At 44.9% G+C, this 15,229-nt stretch overlaps 1 protein-coding gene across 1 annotated transcript; it reads left to right on the forward strand.

Annotated features, from left to right (window-relative positions):
* Positions 1-3,394: 3,394 nt before the first annotated feature.
* On the forward strand, positions 3,395-13,111 carry LOC120486874 (GTPase IMAP family member 1). The gene is made up of 3 exons (XM_089126444.1): positions 3,395-3,824; positions 3,916-3,992; positions 12,039-13,111. The coding sequence occupies exons 1-3, from the start codon at positions 3,496-3,498 to the stop codon at positions 12,686-12,688; spliced, it is 1,056 nt and encodes a 351-aa protein (XP_088982570.1). The 5' UTR covers positions 3,395-3,495; the 3' UTR covers positions 12,689-13,111.
* The last annotated feature ends 2,118 nt before the right edge of the window (positions 13,112-15,229 follow it).

Here is a 15,229-nt window from a genome sequence, read left to right on the forward strand (position 1 = left end):
AAATGATAAAAAATAGAAAAACTTCGCGGCACAGAGTATTTTTTTAACTGCTCGTGCCGCCCCCCATGTGACATGAAGAAATGCCGCCCCAGGCGACTGCCCGGTTCGCCCGTGCCTAGAACCGCTACTGTGAGAAGGTGTACTCTCCAGCTGAGGTGGAATTGGTCTGTGGAAGCTATGACTTTTATTTTAGACAAGTGAAGCCCATTTTTAGCAATTTTTTTAGGACTTCCGTTCCTGACACGCAGACTCAAACCGACTCAAACAGAGCTTGACGACGTAGATGTGACGTGAGCAACCTGTCTGTCTTCTAGTGGCTGTGGCATGAGAAATCTGAATCATTCACTTCCGAAACTTGCAGAGGCGGCGAGTGTGAGTAGGAGCTGTCCATGAGCTAGGAGCAGGAGAAACTTTTGCTAGGTATTCTGATTATTTTGTCATTTTGCCTCCATGTTTCCCCGATTGCCTGCGAGCTTCTCTTCCTGTCCATACGGTAATCTCTCTACTGTGCGACAGAGAGTCGAGTGGGTATGAAGCAATCGTTAGCCTACTTTTACAAAAAACTGCTTCTACAGGACCATAACATAAGCTACAAGGTAATGGAGCATTTTATACATTGTTGTGTTTTGAGTCTAGGGACAAATGGAGTCTTCAAACACCTCAGATGTAAAGTTATTCGCTGTCAAAATGACGGCAAAATGATTAGGAGTCAATGGAAATGCTAACGCAAATGAAGTTCTGCTACAAGATGGTAGCTCCCGCGAGGCTTCAACTTCCGGTCGATGGATTACCCCCTTGGTAATATATGAGTTTTGAGGGGCTCTTATTTTGTAAAACAACATCAGAATGTCCCGAATCTTGGCAGGGGACAGTGTGAGAAGGTGTCCTCTCCATCTGAGGTGGAATTGTGCTGTGGATTAAAAAAATAAAAATATCAAATTTATAGACACAACATATTTTATTTTATTAAGACTAGATAGATAGATAGATAGATAGATAGATAGATAGATAGATAGACAGCTAAACAAAATGAGCATAATACATAGTTGCATTAACAGTTTAATTTGTGATCATTAATTTGTTAATGGTCATAAAGTGTGAGATAAGATCCAAGTACCATAGCTTAATATTTCAAAATTGACAGATGTTAAATGGCCAACGAAAATAATCGGGCAAACTAATACAATTTTCAATCTTAGCTGAAAGCTCTGCCATCATATGTTGGTTTTTAAATTTTTTCTTGATTGGACGCATGCGAAATGACTAAATTAGTGATTATGTCTACACTGAACGAGTCTGTTGTTCTCATCTTTGTAAAATCACAGTTCTAATTACCTTGTGGCATTTTTTCCTCAACAATGTTAAAGGCCCAGTGGCCTTGTAATAAACATTTTGCAAAGGAAAACCTCAAGATGTTTATTATAGATAAAGTAAGACTTTTTCCTCAGCTGTAGGCAAAGGCAAGCGTGTTTTATACAGTAAGTGCTTTTCCCGGGAGACGCTAAATTAATCCCCTATTTTATCAGCATCTACTGTTTTAGAAGAGGAAATTACTCATCTGCATTTGTGAGAAAATCGAGAATATCTATTAAAAAATATTGTTTACTCCACTGCATTTTCAGTCAAATTGACCTTTGTTTTTGCAAATCTGCTTTCTGAGTCGATTTTTCCTTTGCAAAGCAGATCGAATTTGTTTGCGAGTTAATTTTTCCTTTACAAAGCAGATCGAGTTTGTTTGCAAAATGCTGGATTTGTTTGTTTAATTTTGGCATATAATTCGCTCCGTATATGCATACATTTTACTCTCACTTGAAGATTCCAGGTCTGTCAGATCCATGTCTTTTGAGTTATCGTTTTTCTCACAGACTTTTATCTTGAGCTGTCAGAGTGAGTTGTCACTCCACAGAACATAAAAATGATATAAAAATGCAAAGTATGACAACTATAATGTCAGTGTTTAGTGAGGAGGACCTAGATAATAATTCTGATCCGCCCCTTTTCATAGTTTAAAAAAAGTTTCAACCTCACCGGAATTTCACTTTCAGTTAGAAGACTCTTACAAGAAATTCTCTTTCAAGAAATTGTGTCTCAAGTTGTCTGTTTTTGTGTGAAATTATCTGAAACTTCATACTGAGTCAGTATGTCAAAAGGTAAGCTTTTAAAAAAAATGTTTGTGGTGTTTTCATTTTAAATAGTTTAGGCTCAATAGTGAGGAATCTTTGAAACATTTATCATTTCAGAGACTCAGTGACGTAATGAAGATAAAGTTGCGAGAGCTCAGTTGTGTGTGGTGTTAGCAATGCATGTCTTAGGTCTGTTTCCAAGGGAACACACATTGATGTAAAAGTGTACTTTGAATTCACTATGGATTGATTTATAAAACTTGTTTGCCTATTTGAAAAGCTTTGAGAAGCTCTTAAAAGAGCATAATAATATTTTGTTAACAAAACCTACAAATGAATATTTCAATACAGCATTTATTTACCTTCATGTTCATTTGAACATTTACTCATATATTTTTTAAATCAAAAGTCAACATATAGTGAATGCACTTTGAACTGCATTTACATTTTATTTAGCAGATGCTCAATTCAAAGTATAGCTTACAAATGAGGTGGGATTACTTTAAGGGGTCATCGGATGCCCATACAAGTTGGTATGATTCTTTAGTCTTCATGTAAAGTTTGTAACATACTTTGGTTAAAATTCCTCAGTGGTTCTGTAAAACAACACCCTTTTTTACCTGCTCAAAAACAGCTCTGTTTACAGTGACCCATTTCGGTGCATGACTCTTTAAATAATAAAGGGAAACTGTTCACCCCATCGCTCTCTTTCATGGGGTGTGTTAACACAAGACACATAAAGTCCTGCCTTGGCAGACAGTAAACAAATGGCATGCTAATACGGGACAGTCCGTCGGCGGCCGTGGATGGAGCATGAGCAATATAATATATTGCTCAGAAAATCCAAATGGCACGATTATTGAGTGTTTAGACTTTTGGGGGATTTAAAAAAAAAAGAAAAAAAAGAATGGATTTTCTTCATTGTATGGTGGTTGTGTCAAAACACTGCAAAGACACATTTATATGCATACACCATATAAAAGTGAATTTTGCATCCGATGACCCCTTTAAGAGACTCTAATAAGATTAATAAATGCTGTAAAAACACTACTCATTAGTTCATGTTAGGTGATGCATTAACTACACCTTATTGCAGTCTTATATAGAAGTCTTTCCAATCATTTCAATTCAGGATTTCAAAACTGCTTTTGTGGACTTTGTTACAGGAGCTGACCACACTGATCAGTTCTGTGGAGACATAAATTTTTTTCTGATAGGGGCAAAGCGATGGTGTAAGTGTCTGGTGGGAAATAAAATTCTTGGGTATGAACATTTCCTGCCAGAGTCCACATCTGCTGAAGAGGTATCGCTGCAGATAGGAGTCAAATGGATAACTGTTATTCAAGAGCCTCAGACTGTAATTCAGAGGTACATGGAGACATCATCTTGGTGTCCATGTATGATTTTATTTGTTCTGCAGCGTGACCATGTTTCTCAGAAGGATATGGAAATGTTTGCACATTTTCAACAAAAATTTGGAAATAAAATGGAGGAAAATACTGTTGTAATTCTGGTCAGCAGCGAAGATGAGGCATCAGTAAAGCCAAACAAAGAAACAGACGAGAACCTGGATAGGATTCTCTATCAATGTGGAAGGAAAGTGTGTGGTTTTAACAAAAATCTGGAGCAATGTGACTTAATCGAACAACTGATTACATGTCGCAAAAGTGTGCCTGAACTCCAAGTATACAAGCATGAAAGGTATGACTAAACATACAAGTTTATCCAGATGATTGTACCCATTCCATAGAGATCATACCCATTCCTCGATCCATATTCTATTTAAGTGCAGATCATCACACAGGACCACATCTGTGGAAAGGGAGATGCAGAATCCACAGGAAGCAATGACACGAGAGCATATACCAGGTAACAACCGTTCAAATTAAAATTATCAAAGAATAGCAAAAATGTAATCTGCATATCTACATGTGAAAGAAACTAAGAAAAACACATTATTTTTTAGACTTATAGGAGAACCTTTCATGTAAAATTTCATGTGAATTTTAATGGAATTCACCCCTTACACTTTGAAATATCTCATCTGTGACTACATTCAAGACTCAGTTAAAAACATGTCTATTTAACATGTATTTCGTATAATGTGACTATATATCCTATGTGACTGTAATGTGTGTGCGGGTGTGTAAATCTATTGTAATGGACAATCTAAAGCGACCTTGAGCTACGGAAAGGCGCTATGTAAATAAAACTTCTTCTTCTTCTTCTTCTTCTTCTTCTTCTTCTAAAGAGTGGAGATGATCAATTGCTGATTTGTTTGATACTTAGAAGTCTTTCTTGCAATTTCAGTTACCTTGGTGACATATTTAAAGGGATAGTTCTCCCAAAAATGAAAATCCTGTGATCGTTTACTCACACTCAGGTTGTGTCAGACCTGTATGAATTTCTTTCTTCTGCTAAACACAAAAGATGTTCCCTTTCGTCCTGGGAACTCCGACATGTCGTCGGGGATTCCCTGACAAATTGGGATCACGCTAGGGAACCTGATTACCTCTGATAGAATTAACAACGAGCCAATAACCATTGGCATGCAATCTTTGCATTCCGCGAGCCGCCTACAAGCGCGGATATAAAAGCGGAAGCAAAGACGCTTTTCGCTTCGGAGCCTCTCAGAGCTTACCTGCTGTTCTGAAGAAGACGAGCCTGGTGAAGAAACGTTCGGGGTGCTGGTGTGACAGTACTTCCAGTGGTCTTCGTCTCGAGTGCAGCACGCGGTTGCAGTTTCCGGCGGTGTCTGCGGCAGAGATCCCTCGGCGCTTCGGCACTGAAGAACAGTTTTCTTTTTTGTTTTCTTTTCTGTTTCTGAAAGAGCTCCACAGTGTATTCGCGTCCTTTTCAGGATGTCGAATCGCCCGTGCGTTTCCGGATGCGGTCGATTTCTCCCTCAAGCTGATGGCCACAAGCACTGCTTCACGTGTCTGGGCTTAGCACGCGCTGAGGCGGCACTTGTGGATGAGTCATGCTCTCATTGCGGGAATATGACTATCGCGATGCTACGTTCGAGACTGAGATCCCTGAGACATGGGGGAGTCCCTTCAGAGAATCCAGTTCGTCTAGTTCGTCTAGTTCGAAGATCTAGTTCGTCTGCTGGTTCAGTTCAGCAGATGGCTACTTCAGTGATTACTGTTGGTGAGCGTATGAGAATTACTGTGAGAAACGCGACAGGTGAAAGATCCTGTCGGGCGCCTCATGCCTCTAGCAGCACGCTGCCATCGGTGCTTCCGGTGGAGCGGCCGGAGCCCCCTCGGGCGGTTCCGGTTGTCTCTTTCGCTGACCAGGGATGCCTACAGTGCGTGTGGGGATGCTGCCTCCACCCTGCACGCCATGGCGCTTTTGCAAGTACACCAGGCGAAGGCGCTTCATGATGTGCAGGCGGGGGGTCCCTACCCGGCTCTGCTGCAGGAGCTGCGTGTGGCGACGGACTTCGCTCTCCGAGCAACGAAAGTCACCGGACATTCGCTGGGTCGGGCGATGTCCACGTTAGTGGTCCAGGAGCGCTACCTTTGGCTGACCCTGGCAGATATGAGGGAAGCGGAGAAGAACAAACTTCTCAACTTCCCCGTGTCCCAGGGCGGCCTCTTTGGCAACACGGTGGAGAACTTGGCCCAGGAGTTCTCCACCGCCCAGAAGCAGTCGGAGGCTATACGGCACGTCCTGCACAGGAGGCGGACTGCTGCGAGTCCTTCCCCTGTGGCTGTACAAGCCCCGGCTGCTTCCCGTCACCGGGGTCGCTCCTCGGCGCTAGCTCCTCCTCCAGCGCAGACCACCAACCCTGGAGCGAGGAAGTCTGGTCGCAAGAGGGCGGCCCAACCCGCTCAGGCGCCCTGGCCCCCTCCCGTAAAAGGAGGGGAGGGAAGCGTTCCTGAGACAGGCGACCTGGTGGAGCTACAGGAGACTGCTCAGGAGGGTGCCTCTGCACACCTCCTTCCCCCGGGGGAGGGCCGGGCGGAGAATTTTTTGTTCAGTTTTGTTTCTGTTCCGCCAAAAGTTTCAATAAAAGAGCGGTTTCCTTTTCCTCCTCCAGGTCATCTTCGGTCGAGACTGACGGGCACTCAGTCTCCTCCACCCAAGAGGATCCGAACGGCAGTGGATGCTGTCTCGGAGCAGCGTCGCTCTTGTTCCCCTCTTCCCAGTCTGCAGATAGCAGCAGCGCTTCCTTGGTTGCGTCGCTCCGGTCAGTAACTGGACTCGGAGGGGCAGAGACCAGCTCACGAGGAGGCAGGGCCTCGTGCTGCGTCTCTTCCCCTCGCCATAGGGCAGCCCGCAGCAGGAAGCCCACGGGCTCTCTCTGCCGTCTGCCCCCACCGGTGGAAGTAGGTCCCTGGCGAACTTCACGCCCAGACCCTGCTTCCAGTGACTACATTGCCACTGGAGCCGGGTCCCTGCCTTCCACCTCGCTGCCCCTCCGCGGGTATGCCGGTGGTTCGGGTGGGCTCGTTGGGTCAGTACCTAGAAGCCTGACTAGCGCTTCCGGGTCCGTCCCGATGGCTCGTTCGCACCATTCAATTCGGCTATGCAATTCAGTTTGCACGCCGGCCTCCCAGGTTCAGGGGCGTTCACTTCACCCGTGTGCGGTCACCCTGTCCTGCGGAAAGAAATCGATGTCCTGCTGGTGAAGGACTCGATCGAGCCGGTCCCTCCTGCCGAGATGAGGTCCAGGTTTTACAGCCCCTACTTCATTGTACCCAAGAAAGGCGGTGGGTTACGGCCAATCCTGGACCTGTGAGTTTTGAATCGGGCCCTGCACAAACTCCCGTTCAAGATGCTCACGCAGAAGCACATTTTCGAGTGCGTCCGTCCCCAGGATTGGTTTGCAGCGATCGACCTGAAGGACGCGTACTTTCATGTCTCGATTCTTCCTCGACACAGACCGTTCCTACGGTTTGCGTTTGAGGGTCGAGCGTATAAGTACAAAGTCCTACCCTTCGGGCTGGCCCTGTCACCTCGCGTCTTCACGAAAGTCGCGGAGGCGGCCATTGTTCCCATGAGAGAACAAGGCGTTCGCATCCTCAACTATCTCGACGATTGGCTCTTACTGGCTCACTCGCGAGAGGTGTTGTGCGATCACAGGGACATGGTGCTACGGCACCTCAGCTGGTTGGGGCTTCAGGTCAACTGGCACAAGAGTATGAAGTGTATGAAGTTGGACTCGGTCGCCCAGACGGCGCGCCTCACGGAGGAACGCATCCAGTCAGTGCTAACCTGCCTCGAAAGGACCTGAGACTGCTGCTGACTTGTCTTCGACAGTTCGAGGGCAAGAGTGCGGTTCCACTGAAACTATTTCAGAGGCTCCTGGGGCATATGGCAGCCGCAGCCGCAGTAACGCCGCTCGGCCTGTTACATATGAGACCGCTCCAGCACTGGCTTCACGATCGAGTCCCGAGGTGGGCATGGCAGACTGGCACGTTCAGGGTCAAAGTAACCCCGCGCTGTCGCCAAACCTTCTCCCCATGGTCGGATCCTGCGTTTCTTCGGGCCGGAGTGCCCTTAGTCCAGGTTTCCAGGCATGCTGTCGTTTTCACGGATGCCTCTGCCATGGGGTGGGGGGCCACGTACAAAGGGCATGCAGTCTCGGGTCTGTGGACGGGGCCCCAACTGCATTGGCATATCAACTGCATGGAGTTGCAAGCAGTATGCTTGGCTTTGTGCCGCCTCAGGCGGTTTCTCAAAGACAAGCATGTACTGGTCCGTACGGACAGCACTGCGATCGTTGCGTATATCAACCGCCAAGGTGGTCTACGCTCCCGCCGCATGTCGCGACTCGCCTCCCACCTCCTCATGTGGAGTCAGAAGCATCTGAGGTCGCTTCGTGCCACTCATGTTCCAGGGGTGCTCAACCGTCTGGCAGACGAGCTTTCACGGTTTCCTCCCCTGCCAGGAGAATGGCGACTACACCCCCAGGTGGTCCAGCTGATCTGGAGTGTTTTCGGAGTCGCACATGTAGACCTGTTTGCTTCTCCGGACACGACCCACTGCCAGTGGTTTTACTCCCTGTCCGAGGGGACCCTCGGCACAGATGCCCTGGCCCACAGCTGGCCCCCGAACCTGCGCAAGTATGCGTTCCCCAGTGAGCCTTCTTGCACAGACACTGTGCAAGGTCAGGGAGGACGAGGAGCAGGTCCTGTTAGCGGCGCCGTATTGGCCCACCAGGACTTGGTTCACGGAACTCATGCTCCTCGCGACAGCCCCTCCTTGGCCGATTCCTCTGAGGAAGGACCTTCTTTCTCAGAGACGGGGCACTCTATGGCAGGAGTTCTCAAACATTTTGGTGCCAGGGACCCCTTTCAGGGGAAAAAAATTTCCAAGGACCCCCCTCATATTTATAACCGTTATTAAGCACAAAGTTTATGTCTGAGTGGCTAATAAAATATTCTTGCACAAAATAAATGGTCTCCACCCAGGGTACTATGCAGGAATTTCTAAATAGCCTACTGAGGTCCCAAAAGTGATCTTGCTAGGAATCACTTAGGATCCCTCACTTAGGAATTTTTGATGTTCTTGATACACGTGCATTTTAAGGTGTTTTAAGGCCCCACAATTGGATAACTATAGATTTAGAAGCATGTCAGTGGGCAGTGGCATACATTTTTTTTTTGTCAAGATGTCACGAAACACAATCACATATTCCAAACAGGAATGGCCTTAATAGAGAAATGTTTCAATGATTAGGCATATTCTGCACACAAATAAAGCCTATAAATACAATGATAATGGCATTATGTTTAACAGGTGCGTGCGTTGTTAATTTGAGCTACTGTAATTAGCTAAAAAAAAACATACAGTATATGTTAAATATATGAATCCATAATGTTAATCTCATGGGCACAGTATGTTTCTCTTGACCTGCGTTTTCCTTGTTAAACTTGAGCTTGATTAATACTTTGCAAACTGATTGTTTCGGTCGTTTTTTAAAACTTTTATCTAAAACAGCTGTTTAGTTTATGTTAATTTAGGCCTACATTTTATCTCGTACTTTATGACCGTTGACTGAAACGTCGTGCGGGGAACTTTGAGTTCACTCCGACTCAAACATTTTGACATTGACGAGCTATCGTTGTTAGTCTGCTGAAGCACCTCAGACGAGAAGGTCAGTTATCATCGCGATGTGCATCCTTGCAACCTCAATTGTGGGTACGGCCCTGTCACTATGCACTTTTATTTTGATAATGATCAGACTTCTAATTTCAAATCTACAGCAGTGCTAGAACTGACTATTGTGCGCGCACGCGAGACGCCGGCGCGCGATTACGTGGGAATTTTTCCTCAGCAGTGGAAACAGGAATACTCTTATTTATGGTCATAGATAAGACAAGAGTGCATCATCCGAAACGGTAAAGTGTCCATTTTTTTATTTGTGTATAGGCTACATTATAAATGACTACAAAATGTCTTGCCTTTTAAAAATACAGAAAACAACCGGATGCGGGTTCATGCCGTCTCTCTGTCTTCTTCTGGCGCACGTCGCGCAAAATCAATAGCGAATAGTCTACTTGACGCACAGACATAGATTATCTATCTATAGAAAACTTAAGTGTTTAATTTGTATTGTTTGATGTTAAATGCATTATAAGTAACTTAGGAATAAACAGCATGTTTTCATATGATAAAGAAAACATGACTCATAGCACGGAAAAAAACGTTAGGTTGTTATAAATTATTTCGCGGACCCCCTGGCATTAGCTCACGGACCACCAGGGGTCCGCGGACCCCACTTTGAGAACCACTGCTCTATGGCACCCGCGTCCAGACCTCTGGAAACTCCATGTCTGGTCCTTGGACGGGATGCGGAGGTTCTAAGTGATCTACCACAGGCAGTGGTGAACACAATCACTTCTGCTAGACCTACCTCTACGAGGTGCCTCTACGCGTTGAAGTGGAACCTGTTCGTCGAGTGGTGTTCCTCCCGCCAGGAGGACCCCTGAACTTGCCCGATCAGAGTCGTGCTTTCTTTCCTACAAGATGGCTTGGAGCGTAGGCTGTCCCCTTCCACCCTCAAGGTGTATGTTGCAGCAATAGCTGCGCATCACGATGTAGTATAAGGTAAGTCTGTGGGGAAGCACGACCTGGTCATCAGATTCCTCAAGGGTGCAAGGAGGTTAAATCTGCCTCATGTTTTGCACTCTGTACCCTCTTGGGACCTAGCTCTGGTACTGAGAGCTCTCCAAAGTCCTCCCTTTGAGCCTTTGCTGACAGTAGAGCTGAATATCCTGTCCATTAAGACTGCGCTCCTGTTGGCATAGGCCTCTTTCAAGAGGGTCGGGGATCTGCAGGCTTTTTCGGTCGACGAATCGTGCCTAGAGTTTGGGCTGGGCCTTTCTCGTGTCATATTGAGACCCCGCCCCGGATATGTGTCCAAGGTTCCTACCACTCCCTTCGCGGACCAGGTAGTGAACCTGCAAGCGCTGCCCCAGGAGGAGGCAGACCCAGCCCTAGCTTTTCTCTGTCCAGTCCGCGCCCTGCGGGTTTACATTGACAGAACGCAAAGCTTCAGGACCTCAGACCAGCTCTTTGTCTGTTACGGAGGCCAGCAGAAGGGGAAGGCTGTCTCCAAGCAGAGGTTAGCCCACTGGCTAGTGGATGCTATCACCCGAGCGTATGAAGCTACGGGTGAGCCTTGTCCTCCCAGGTTGCGTGCTCACTCCATGAGAGGTGTTGCCGCGTCCTGGGCTTTGGCTCAAGGTGCCTCGCTGACAGACATCTGTAGAGCTGCGGGCTGGGCGACACCGAACACGTTTGCTAGATTCTATAGCCTACGTGTGGAACCTGTTTCCTACCGAGTACTCGCTACGGCAAGTGGTGCGAGGTAATAGGTTGTGTCGGCTTGCTACGCCACTCCGTGCCTCAGCCGGATACGTGCGTCTTCTGCTCCGTTGGCGCCCTATGTCGGTTAGCCTTGGGAGTTCCTCCATCACCCCTCCGGTACCTGACGTAGCGGACCGCCAGGCGCCAGGTCTACTACCTCTAAGGGAGTTGTTGTATAGACTGGGTGTTATGCCCAGCCCAGCCGTGTCTTCCCCTTGACAGACTCGTTCTGTCGTCCCTGTTGTGTACGCTCCAATTCCCCTTGGATTGGGACTACCTCAGGGACTGCCATATGTTTCACTATCCCCCTGGGCTAGTACATATGTGTATTCCAGGCCTTCATCAGGCGGCTGGCTTCCGCAGCATTCCCTTCTCCTTCTCGGGTTGGGCACGCTTTTCCAGTGTTATCCAATGTCCACTGATTGGGTCTTGCGGAACAGCAGTGTGACTCCCTAGCTAGCTACCATTATTTCTGAAACTGTGTGGGTAGCATCGCTGGGCACTGGAAGGGGCCAGCACCATGGCGTTTTATTAGGGATCCCAATTCGTCAGGGAAACCCCGATGACACGTCGGAGTTCCCAGGACGAAAGGGAACGTCTCGGTTACGTATGTAACCCTCGTTCCCTGAGTACAGGGAACGGAGACGTGTCGTCCCTTCGCCATGTTGTTGTACCTTCGCGAAGTACTGGACTCTGTTCGGCTCCTCAGCGAGAAGCGTCTATGAAATGTTTGCTTCCGCTTTTATATCCGCGCTTGTAGGCGGCTCGCTGAATGCAAAGATTGCATGCCAATGGTTATTGGCTCGTTGTTAATTCTATCAGAGGTAATCAGGTTCCCAAGCTTGATCCAAATTCGTCAGGGAATCCCCGACGACACGTCTCCGTTCCCTGAGGGTTACATACGTAACCGAGACGTTGTGTAGAATGTCGGTAACCAAACAGTTGAACTATCCCTTTAAATTGGTTCAATGCTGTAGAACAGAAAGGATGCAGTTTTTGAAAAAGAAATTATTTCAGAAATTATTAAAATTATTTTATTTCTAATTTCTATTGTTACAAGCAGCATATTCATTATATTATATTATTTTTAAGGAGGTAACCAAGCTGCCATCAAGAAGAAAAACACCTTGACCATTGTGCTGCTGGGACAGACAGGAAGTGGAAAGAGCGCTACCGGAAACACCATCCTGAGAAAACGTCATTTTGAATCATTTGCCAGTTCTGTGCCAGTAACACAGGTGTGCCAGATGGCAGAGGAAACTGTTTGTGGAATCAAGATCAGGGTCATAGACACTCCAGATTTCTTTGATGAAGACCTAAAAAAACAGGAAAAGCAGATAAAGAAATGCAAAGAACTCGGGCATCCAGGGCCTGACGTGTATTTGCTGGTCATGGAACTTGGCCGCTACACAGATGGCGAGAGAGCAATAGTTCCGAACATACAGAGAGCGTTTGGTGTGGACGTGGTAAAAGAAACCATTGTTCTGTTCACAAGTAAGGAGAAATTAAGAGGGAAAACTGTATCAGAGTACATTAAAAACACTAACACCCAACTGCAAGAGCTAATCTCAACCTGCGGGTCAAGGTGTCATGCATTTAACAATAATGATCACAATGTTTCTCAGGTCGAGAGACTATTAGAGATGATTTTAGATATGAAGAGGAAAAATGGAAATACAGACATTTTAGAACACTACTCATATTCTAAAGAACCAGAGAAAAAGGACTGCAGAATCCAGTAGACACTAGCAAATGATTCATGTGATAGGTGTTTAAAACTGATTTCACGAGTTCACACTTACATATAATTTTGAGTGAGTAAGATTCAATGCGTATTTGGCGTGCTGTCCGGAGGGAGGGCTCCGTGCTCGGAATTCTGCCCGAACCCAGAGTACTCCCCCCGTATGCAAGTGATTTTTTAGAAAGAGGAGTGTGCAGGACTAGGAGTGTGGAGAAGGGGTGGAGGAGGGATGCTGCAAACTGCCAATGGATCGAGGTAAGACTGCTGAGTCTATATATACCCTCTTATCATTGGTTGCTGATTGCTGATTGCCGTCCACTCGTGTTAATTATCTGAACGTGCTCCTCCCGAACTTAGTTATTAACAAAACTTCATTTGTTGATTTTTATTCTGTGCAAGTAGTTTGATTTTAAAACATTTTTAGTTTATTTTTGCTACAATCAAATCAATATACATCATTGTTATGTTGCATGTCAATACTTTACATGTACAAATAAAGATATTTTATTTAAAAATCTCATCCATGCACTATAATTTATCAGGTATAAACAAATAAAGAGAGGTGGTGGATTGTGTTTATACATTAACGAAAATTGGTGTTCAGATGTAACACTGAACAAGATGTGCTCTCCTAATTTAGAGGCCCATTGCATTAAATGCAAACCTTTCTTGCTACGGGAATTGTCCTCTTTCATTCTCGTGAATGTTTACATTCCTCCAGATGTGTGCGTGAGCATGACACTACAACAACTGGCTGAACAAATAGCTGAAACGGAGGTACACTCTTAGAAGAAAGGGTTCTACCTTAAAAGGTTCTAAAGCGCAATGTATTTGGAACCCCTAAAATGCAATGCATGTAAATTATCACAAAATTCAAGATATGGGGGCTAAAAAATGTAATTAATCAGTATCACACGAAGAGTGACATTTCAGTTTTTACCCTCCAAATATCAGCATGATTAAAATGTGATATTAAGTTAAAACAGTTTAATGAACAATAATTTAATTACAACTACAAAATGTTGCAGAATAATGTATTATATGTATAGCAGTATATAGCCTTTAAAGAACTTTTGTGCCAAAAGGGTTCTTTCTTGTCATTATAGAACTTTTTTTTAGCATAAAAGGTCATTTGGAGTTGAGTAAAGAACCCTATGCTTCATATATAGAACCCCAATGAACCCCCAGGTACCCAGACTCTCTTTGAATCATTCTTGGGGATTTTAACAAAGCAAATCTCTCCAGTGAACTACTAAAATACAGACAGCACGTTACATGTAGAGACTGTACTTCCTTCGCCAGCTGAGGAAGTTCAACCTACCACAGGAGCTGCTGATTCAGTTCTACTCAGCCGTCATTGAGTCTGTTCTATGCACATCCATCACTGTCTGGTTTGGTTCTGCTACCAAATCAGACACCAGGAGACTGCAACGGACAGTCCAGACTGTGGAGAGGATTATTGGTGCCCCCTGTCAACCCTCCAGGACTTCTACTCTTTTAGGAAGAGAGCAGGTAAAATCATCACAGACTCCACCCACCCTGGACACCACCTGTTTGAACTGTTACCGTCAAGACGGAGACTCAGATCACTGGCCACAAAAACATCTCGGCACAGGAACAGTTTCTTCCCACAGGCCATTTCCCTCCTGAACAGTTAACACACTTCCCAAGGCATATGCCCTAAGTGCAATACTCCCACTGTTTAGTGCAATATCTTAAACTTAGGTGATATTTATATGTAGATAATTTATAATATTTAAAACACTGTAAATATGCTCATAATCTGTAAATCTGAAAATGTTTATTCTGACTAAACCTAACTGTGAAACTTTTATTCTCATATTTTTTTTAATTTAATTTTTTTTTTAATTATAATTTGTATTACTATGTGCACTGGAAGCCTCAGCACCAAAGCAAATTCCTTGTGTGTGCAAGCACACTTGGCAATAAAGCTCTTTCTGATTTCTGATAAACAACATACCGTAAAATAGACAAAGACTAAACTATTTGGACTGTGAAACCTAATCAGATGGCATATAAAAAAATAATAATAATCGTACCAATGCACCATTTTTAATGTACTGCTAGTAAGAGGTAAAAATTTCAGAGAATGCGGTCCTTACAAGTCTACATACTCTTTGGGATGTTTCAAGAATGCTACAAAGTGTTTCCTTTTACAATGACGATAAGAGAATGCAAACTATTGTGACATTGGTTACCTCAGTCTGTATTTATCATTCCTTCTGAAAAACATTTTTCATAGTTACTTCCTTAAAAGAAACATTCTGAATAATTTCTTCCTGGTGAGAAATATTCTGCATAGCATCTGATCAGCACAGATAGCAAACAGTGTTTACTGGTTGTTGGTAAACTCAGTATGGTTGTAGTCAACATTATTTGAACATTGCAAAATCCCCAGTGTTAAATTAACACTGTTCAGTGTACATGTGTCCTCCACACTATTTTAAAATAACACTAAAGCAGTGTCAAAGTTAAGATAATTAAAGATAATCAATTATTTTCCCCCTTAAATTCATCTTTG

The sequence above is a fragment of the Pimephales promelas genome, chromosome 23 (genome assembly GCF_988280905.1).
Source record: "Pimephales promelas chromosome 23, fPimPro1.hap1.1, whole genome shotgun sequence".
Taxonomy (NCBI): domain Eukaryota; kingdom Metazoa; phylum Chordata; class Actinopteri; order Cypriniformes; family Leuciscidae; genus Pimephales; species Pimephales promelas.

Coding starts and splice junctions, on each gene's coding strand:
- LOC120486874 (XM_089126444.1), top strand. CDS start 3,496: ATGGAGACATCATCTTGGTGTCCATGTATGATTTTATTTGTTCTGCAG. Junction 3,825..3,915: donor CAAGTATACAAGCATGAAAG/GTATGACTAAAC, acceptor ATTTAAGTGCAG/ATCATCACACAGGACCACAT. Junction 3,993..12,038: donor GACACGAGAGCATATACCAG/GTAACAACCGTT, acceptor ATTATTTTTAAG/GAGGTAACCAAGCTGCCATC.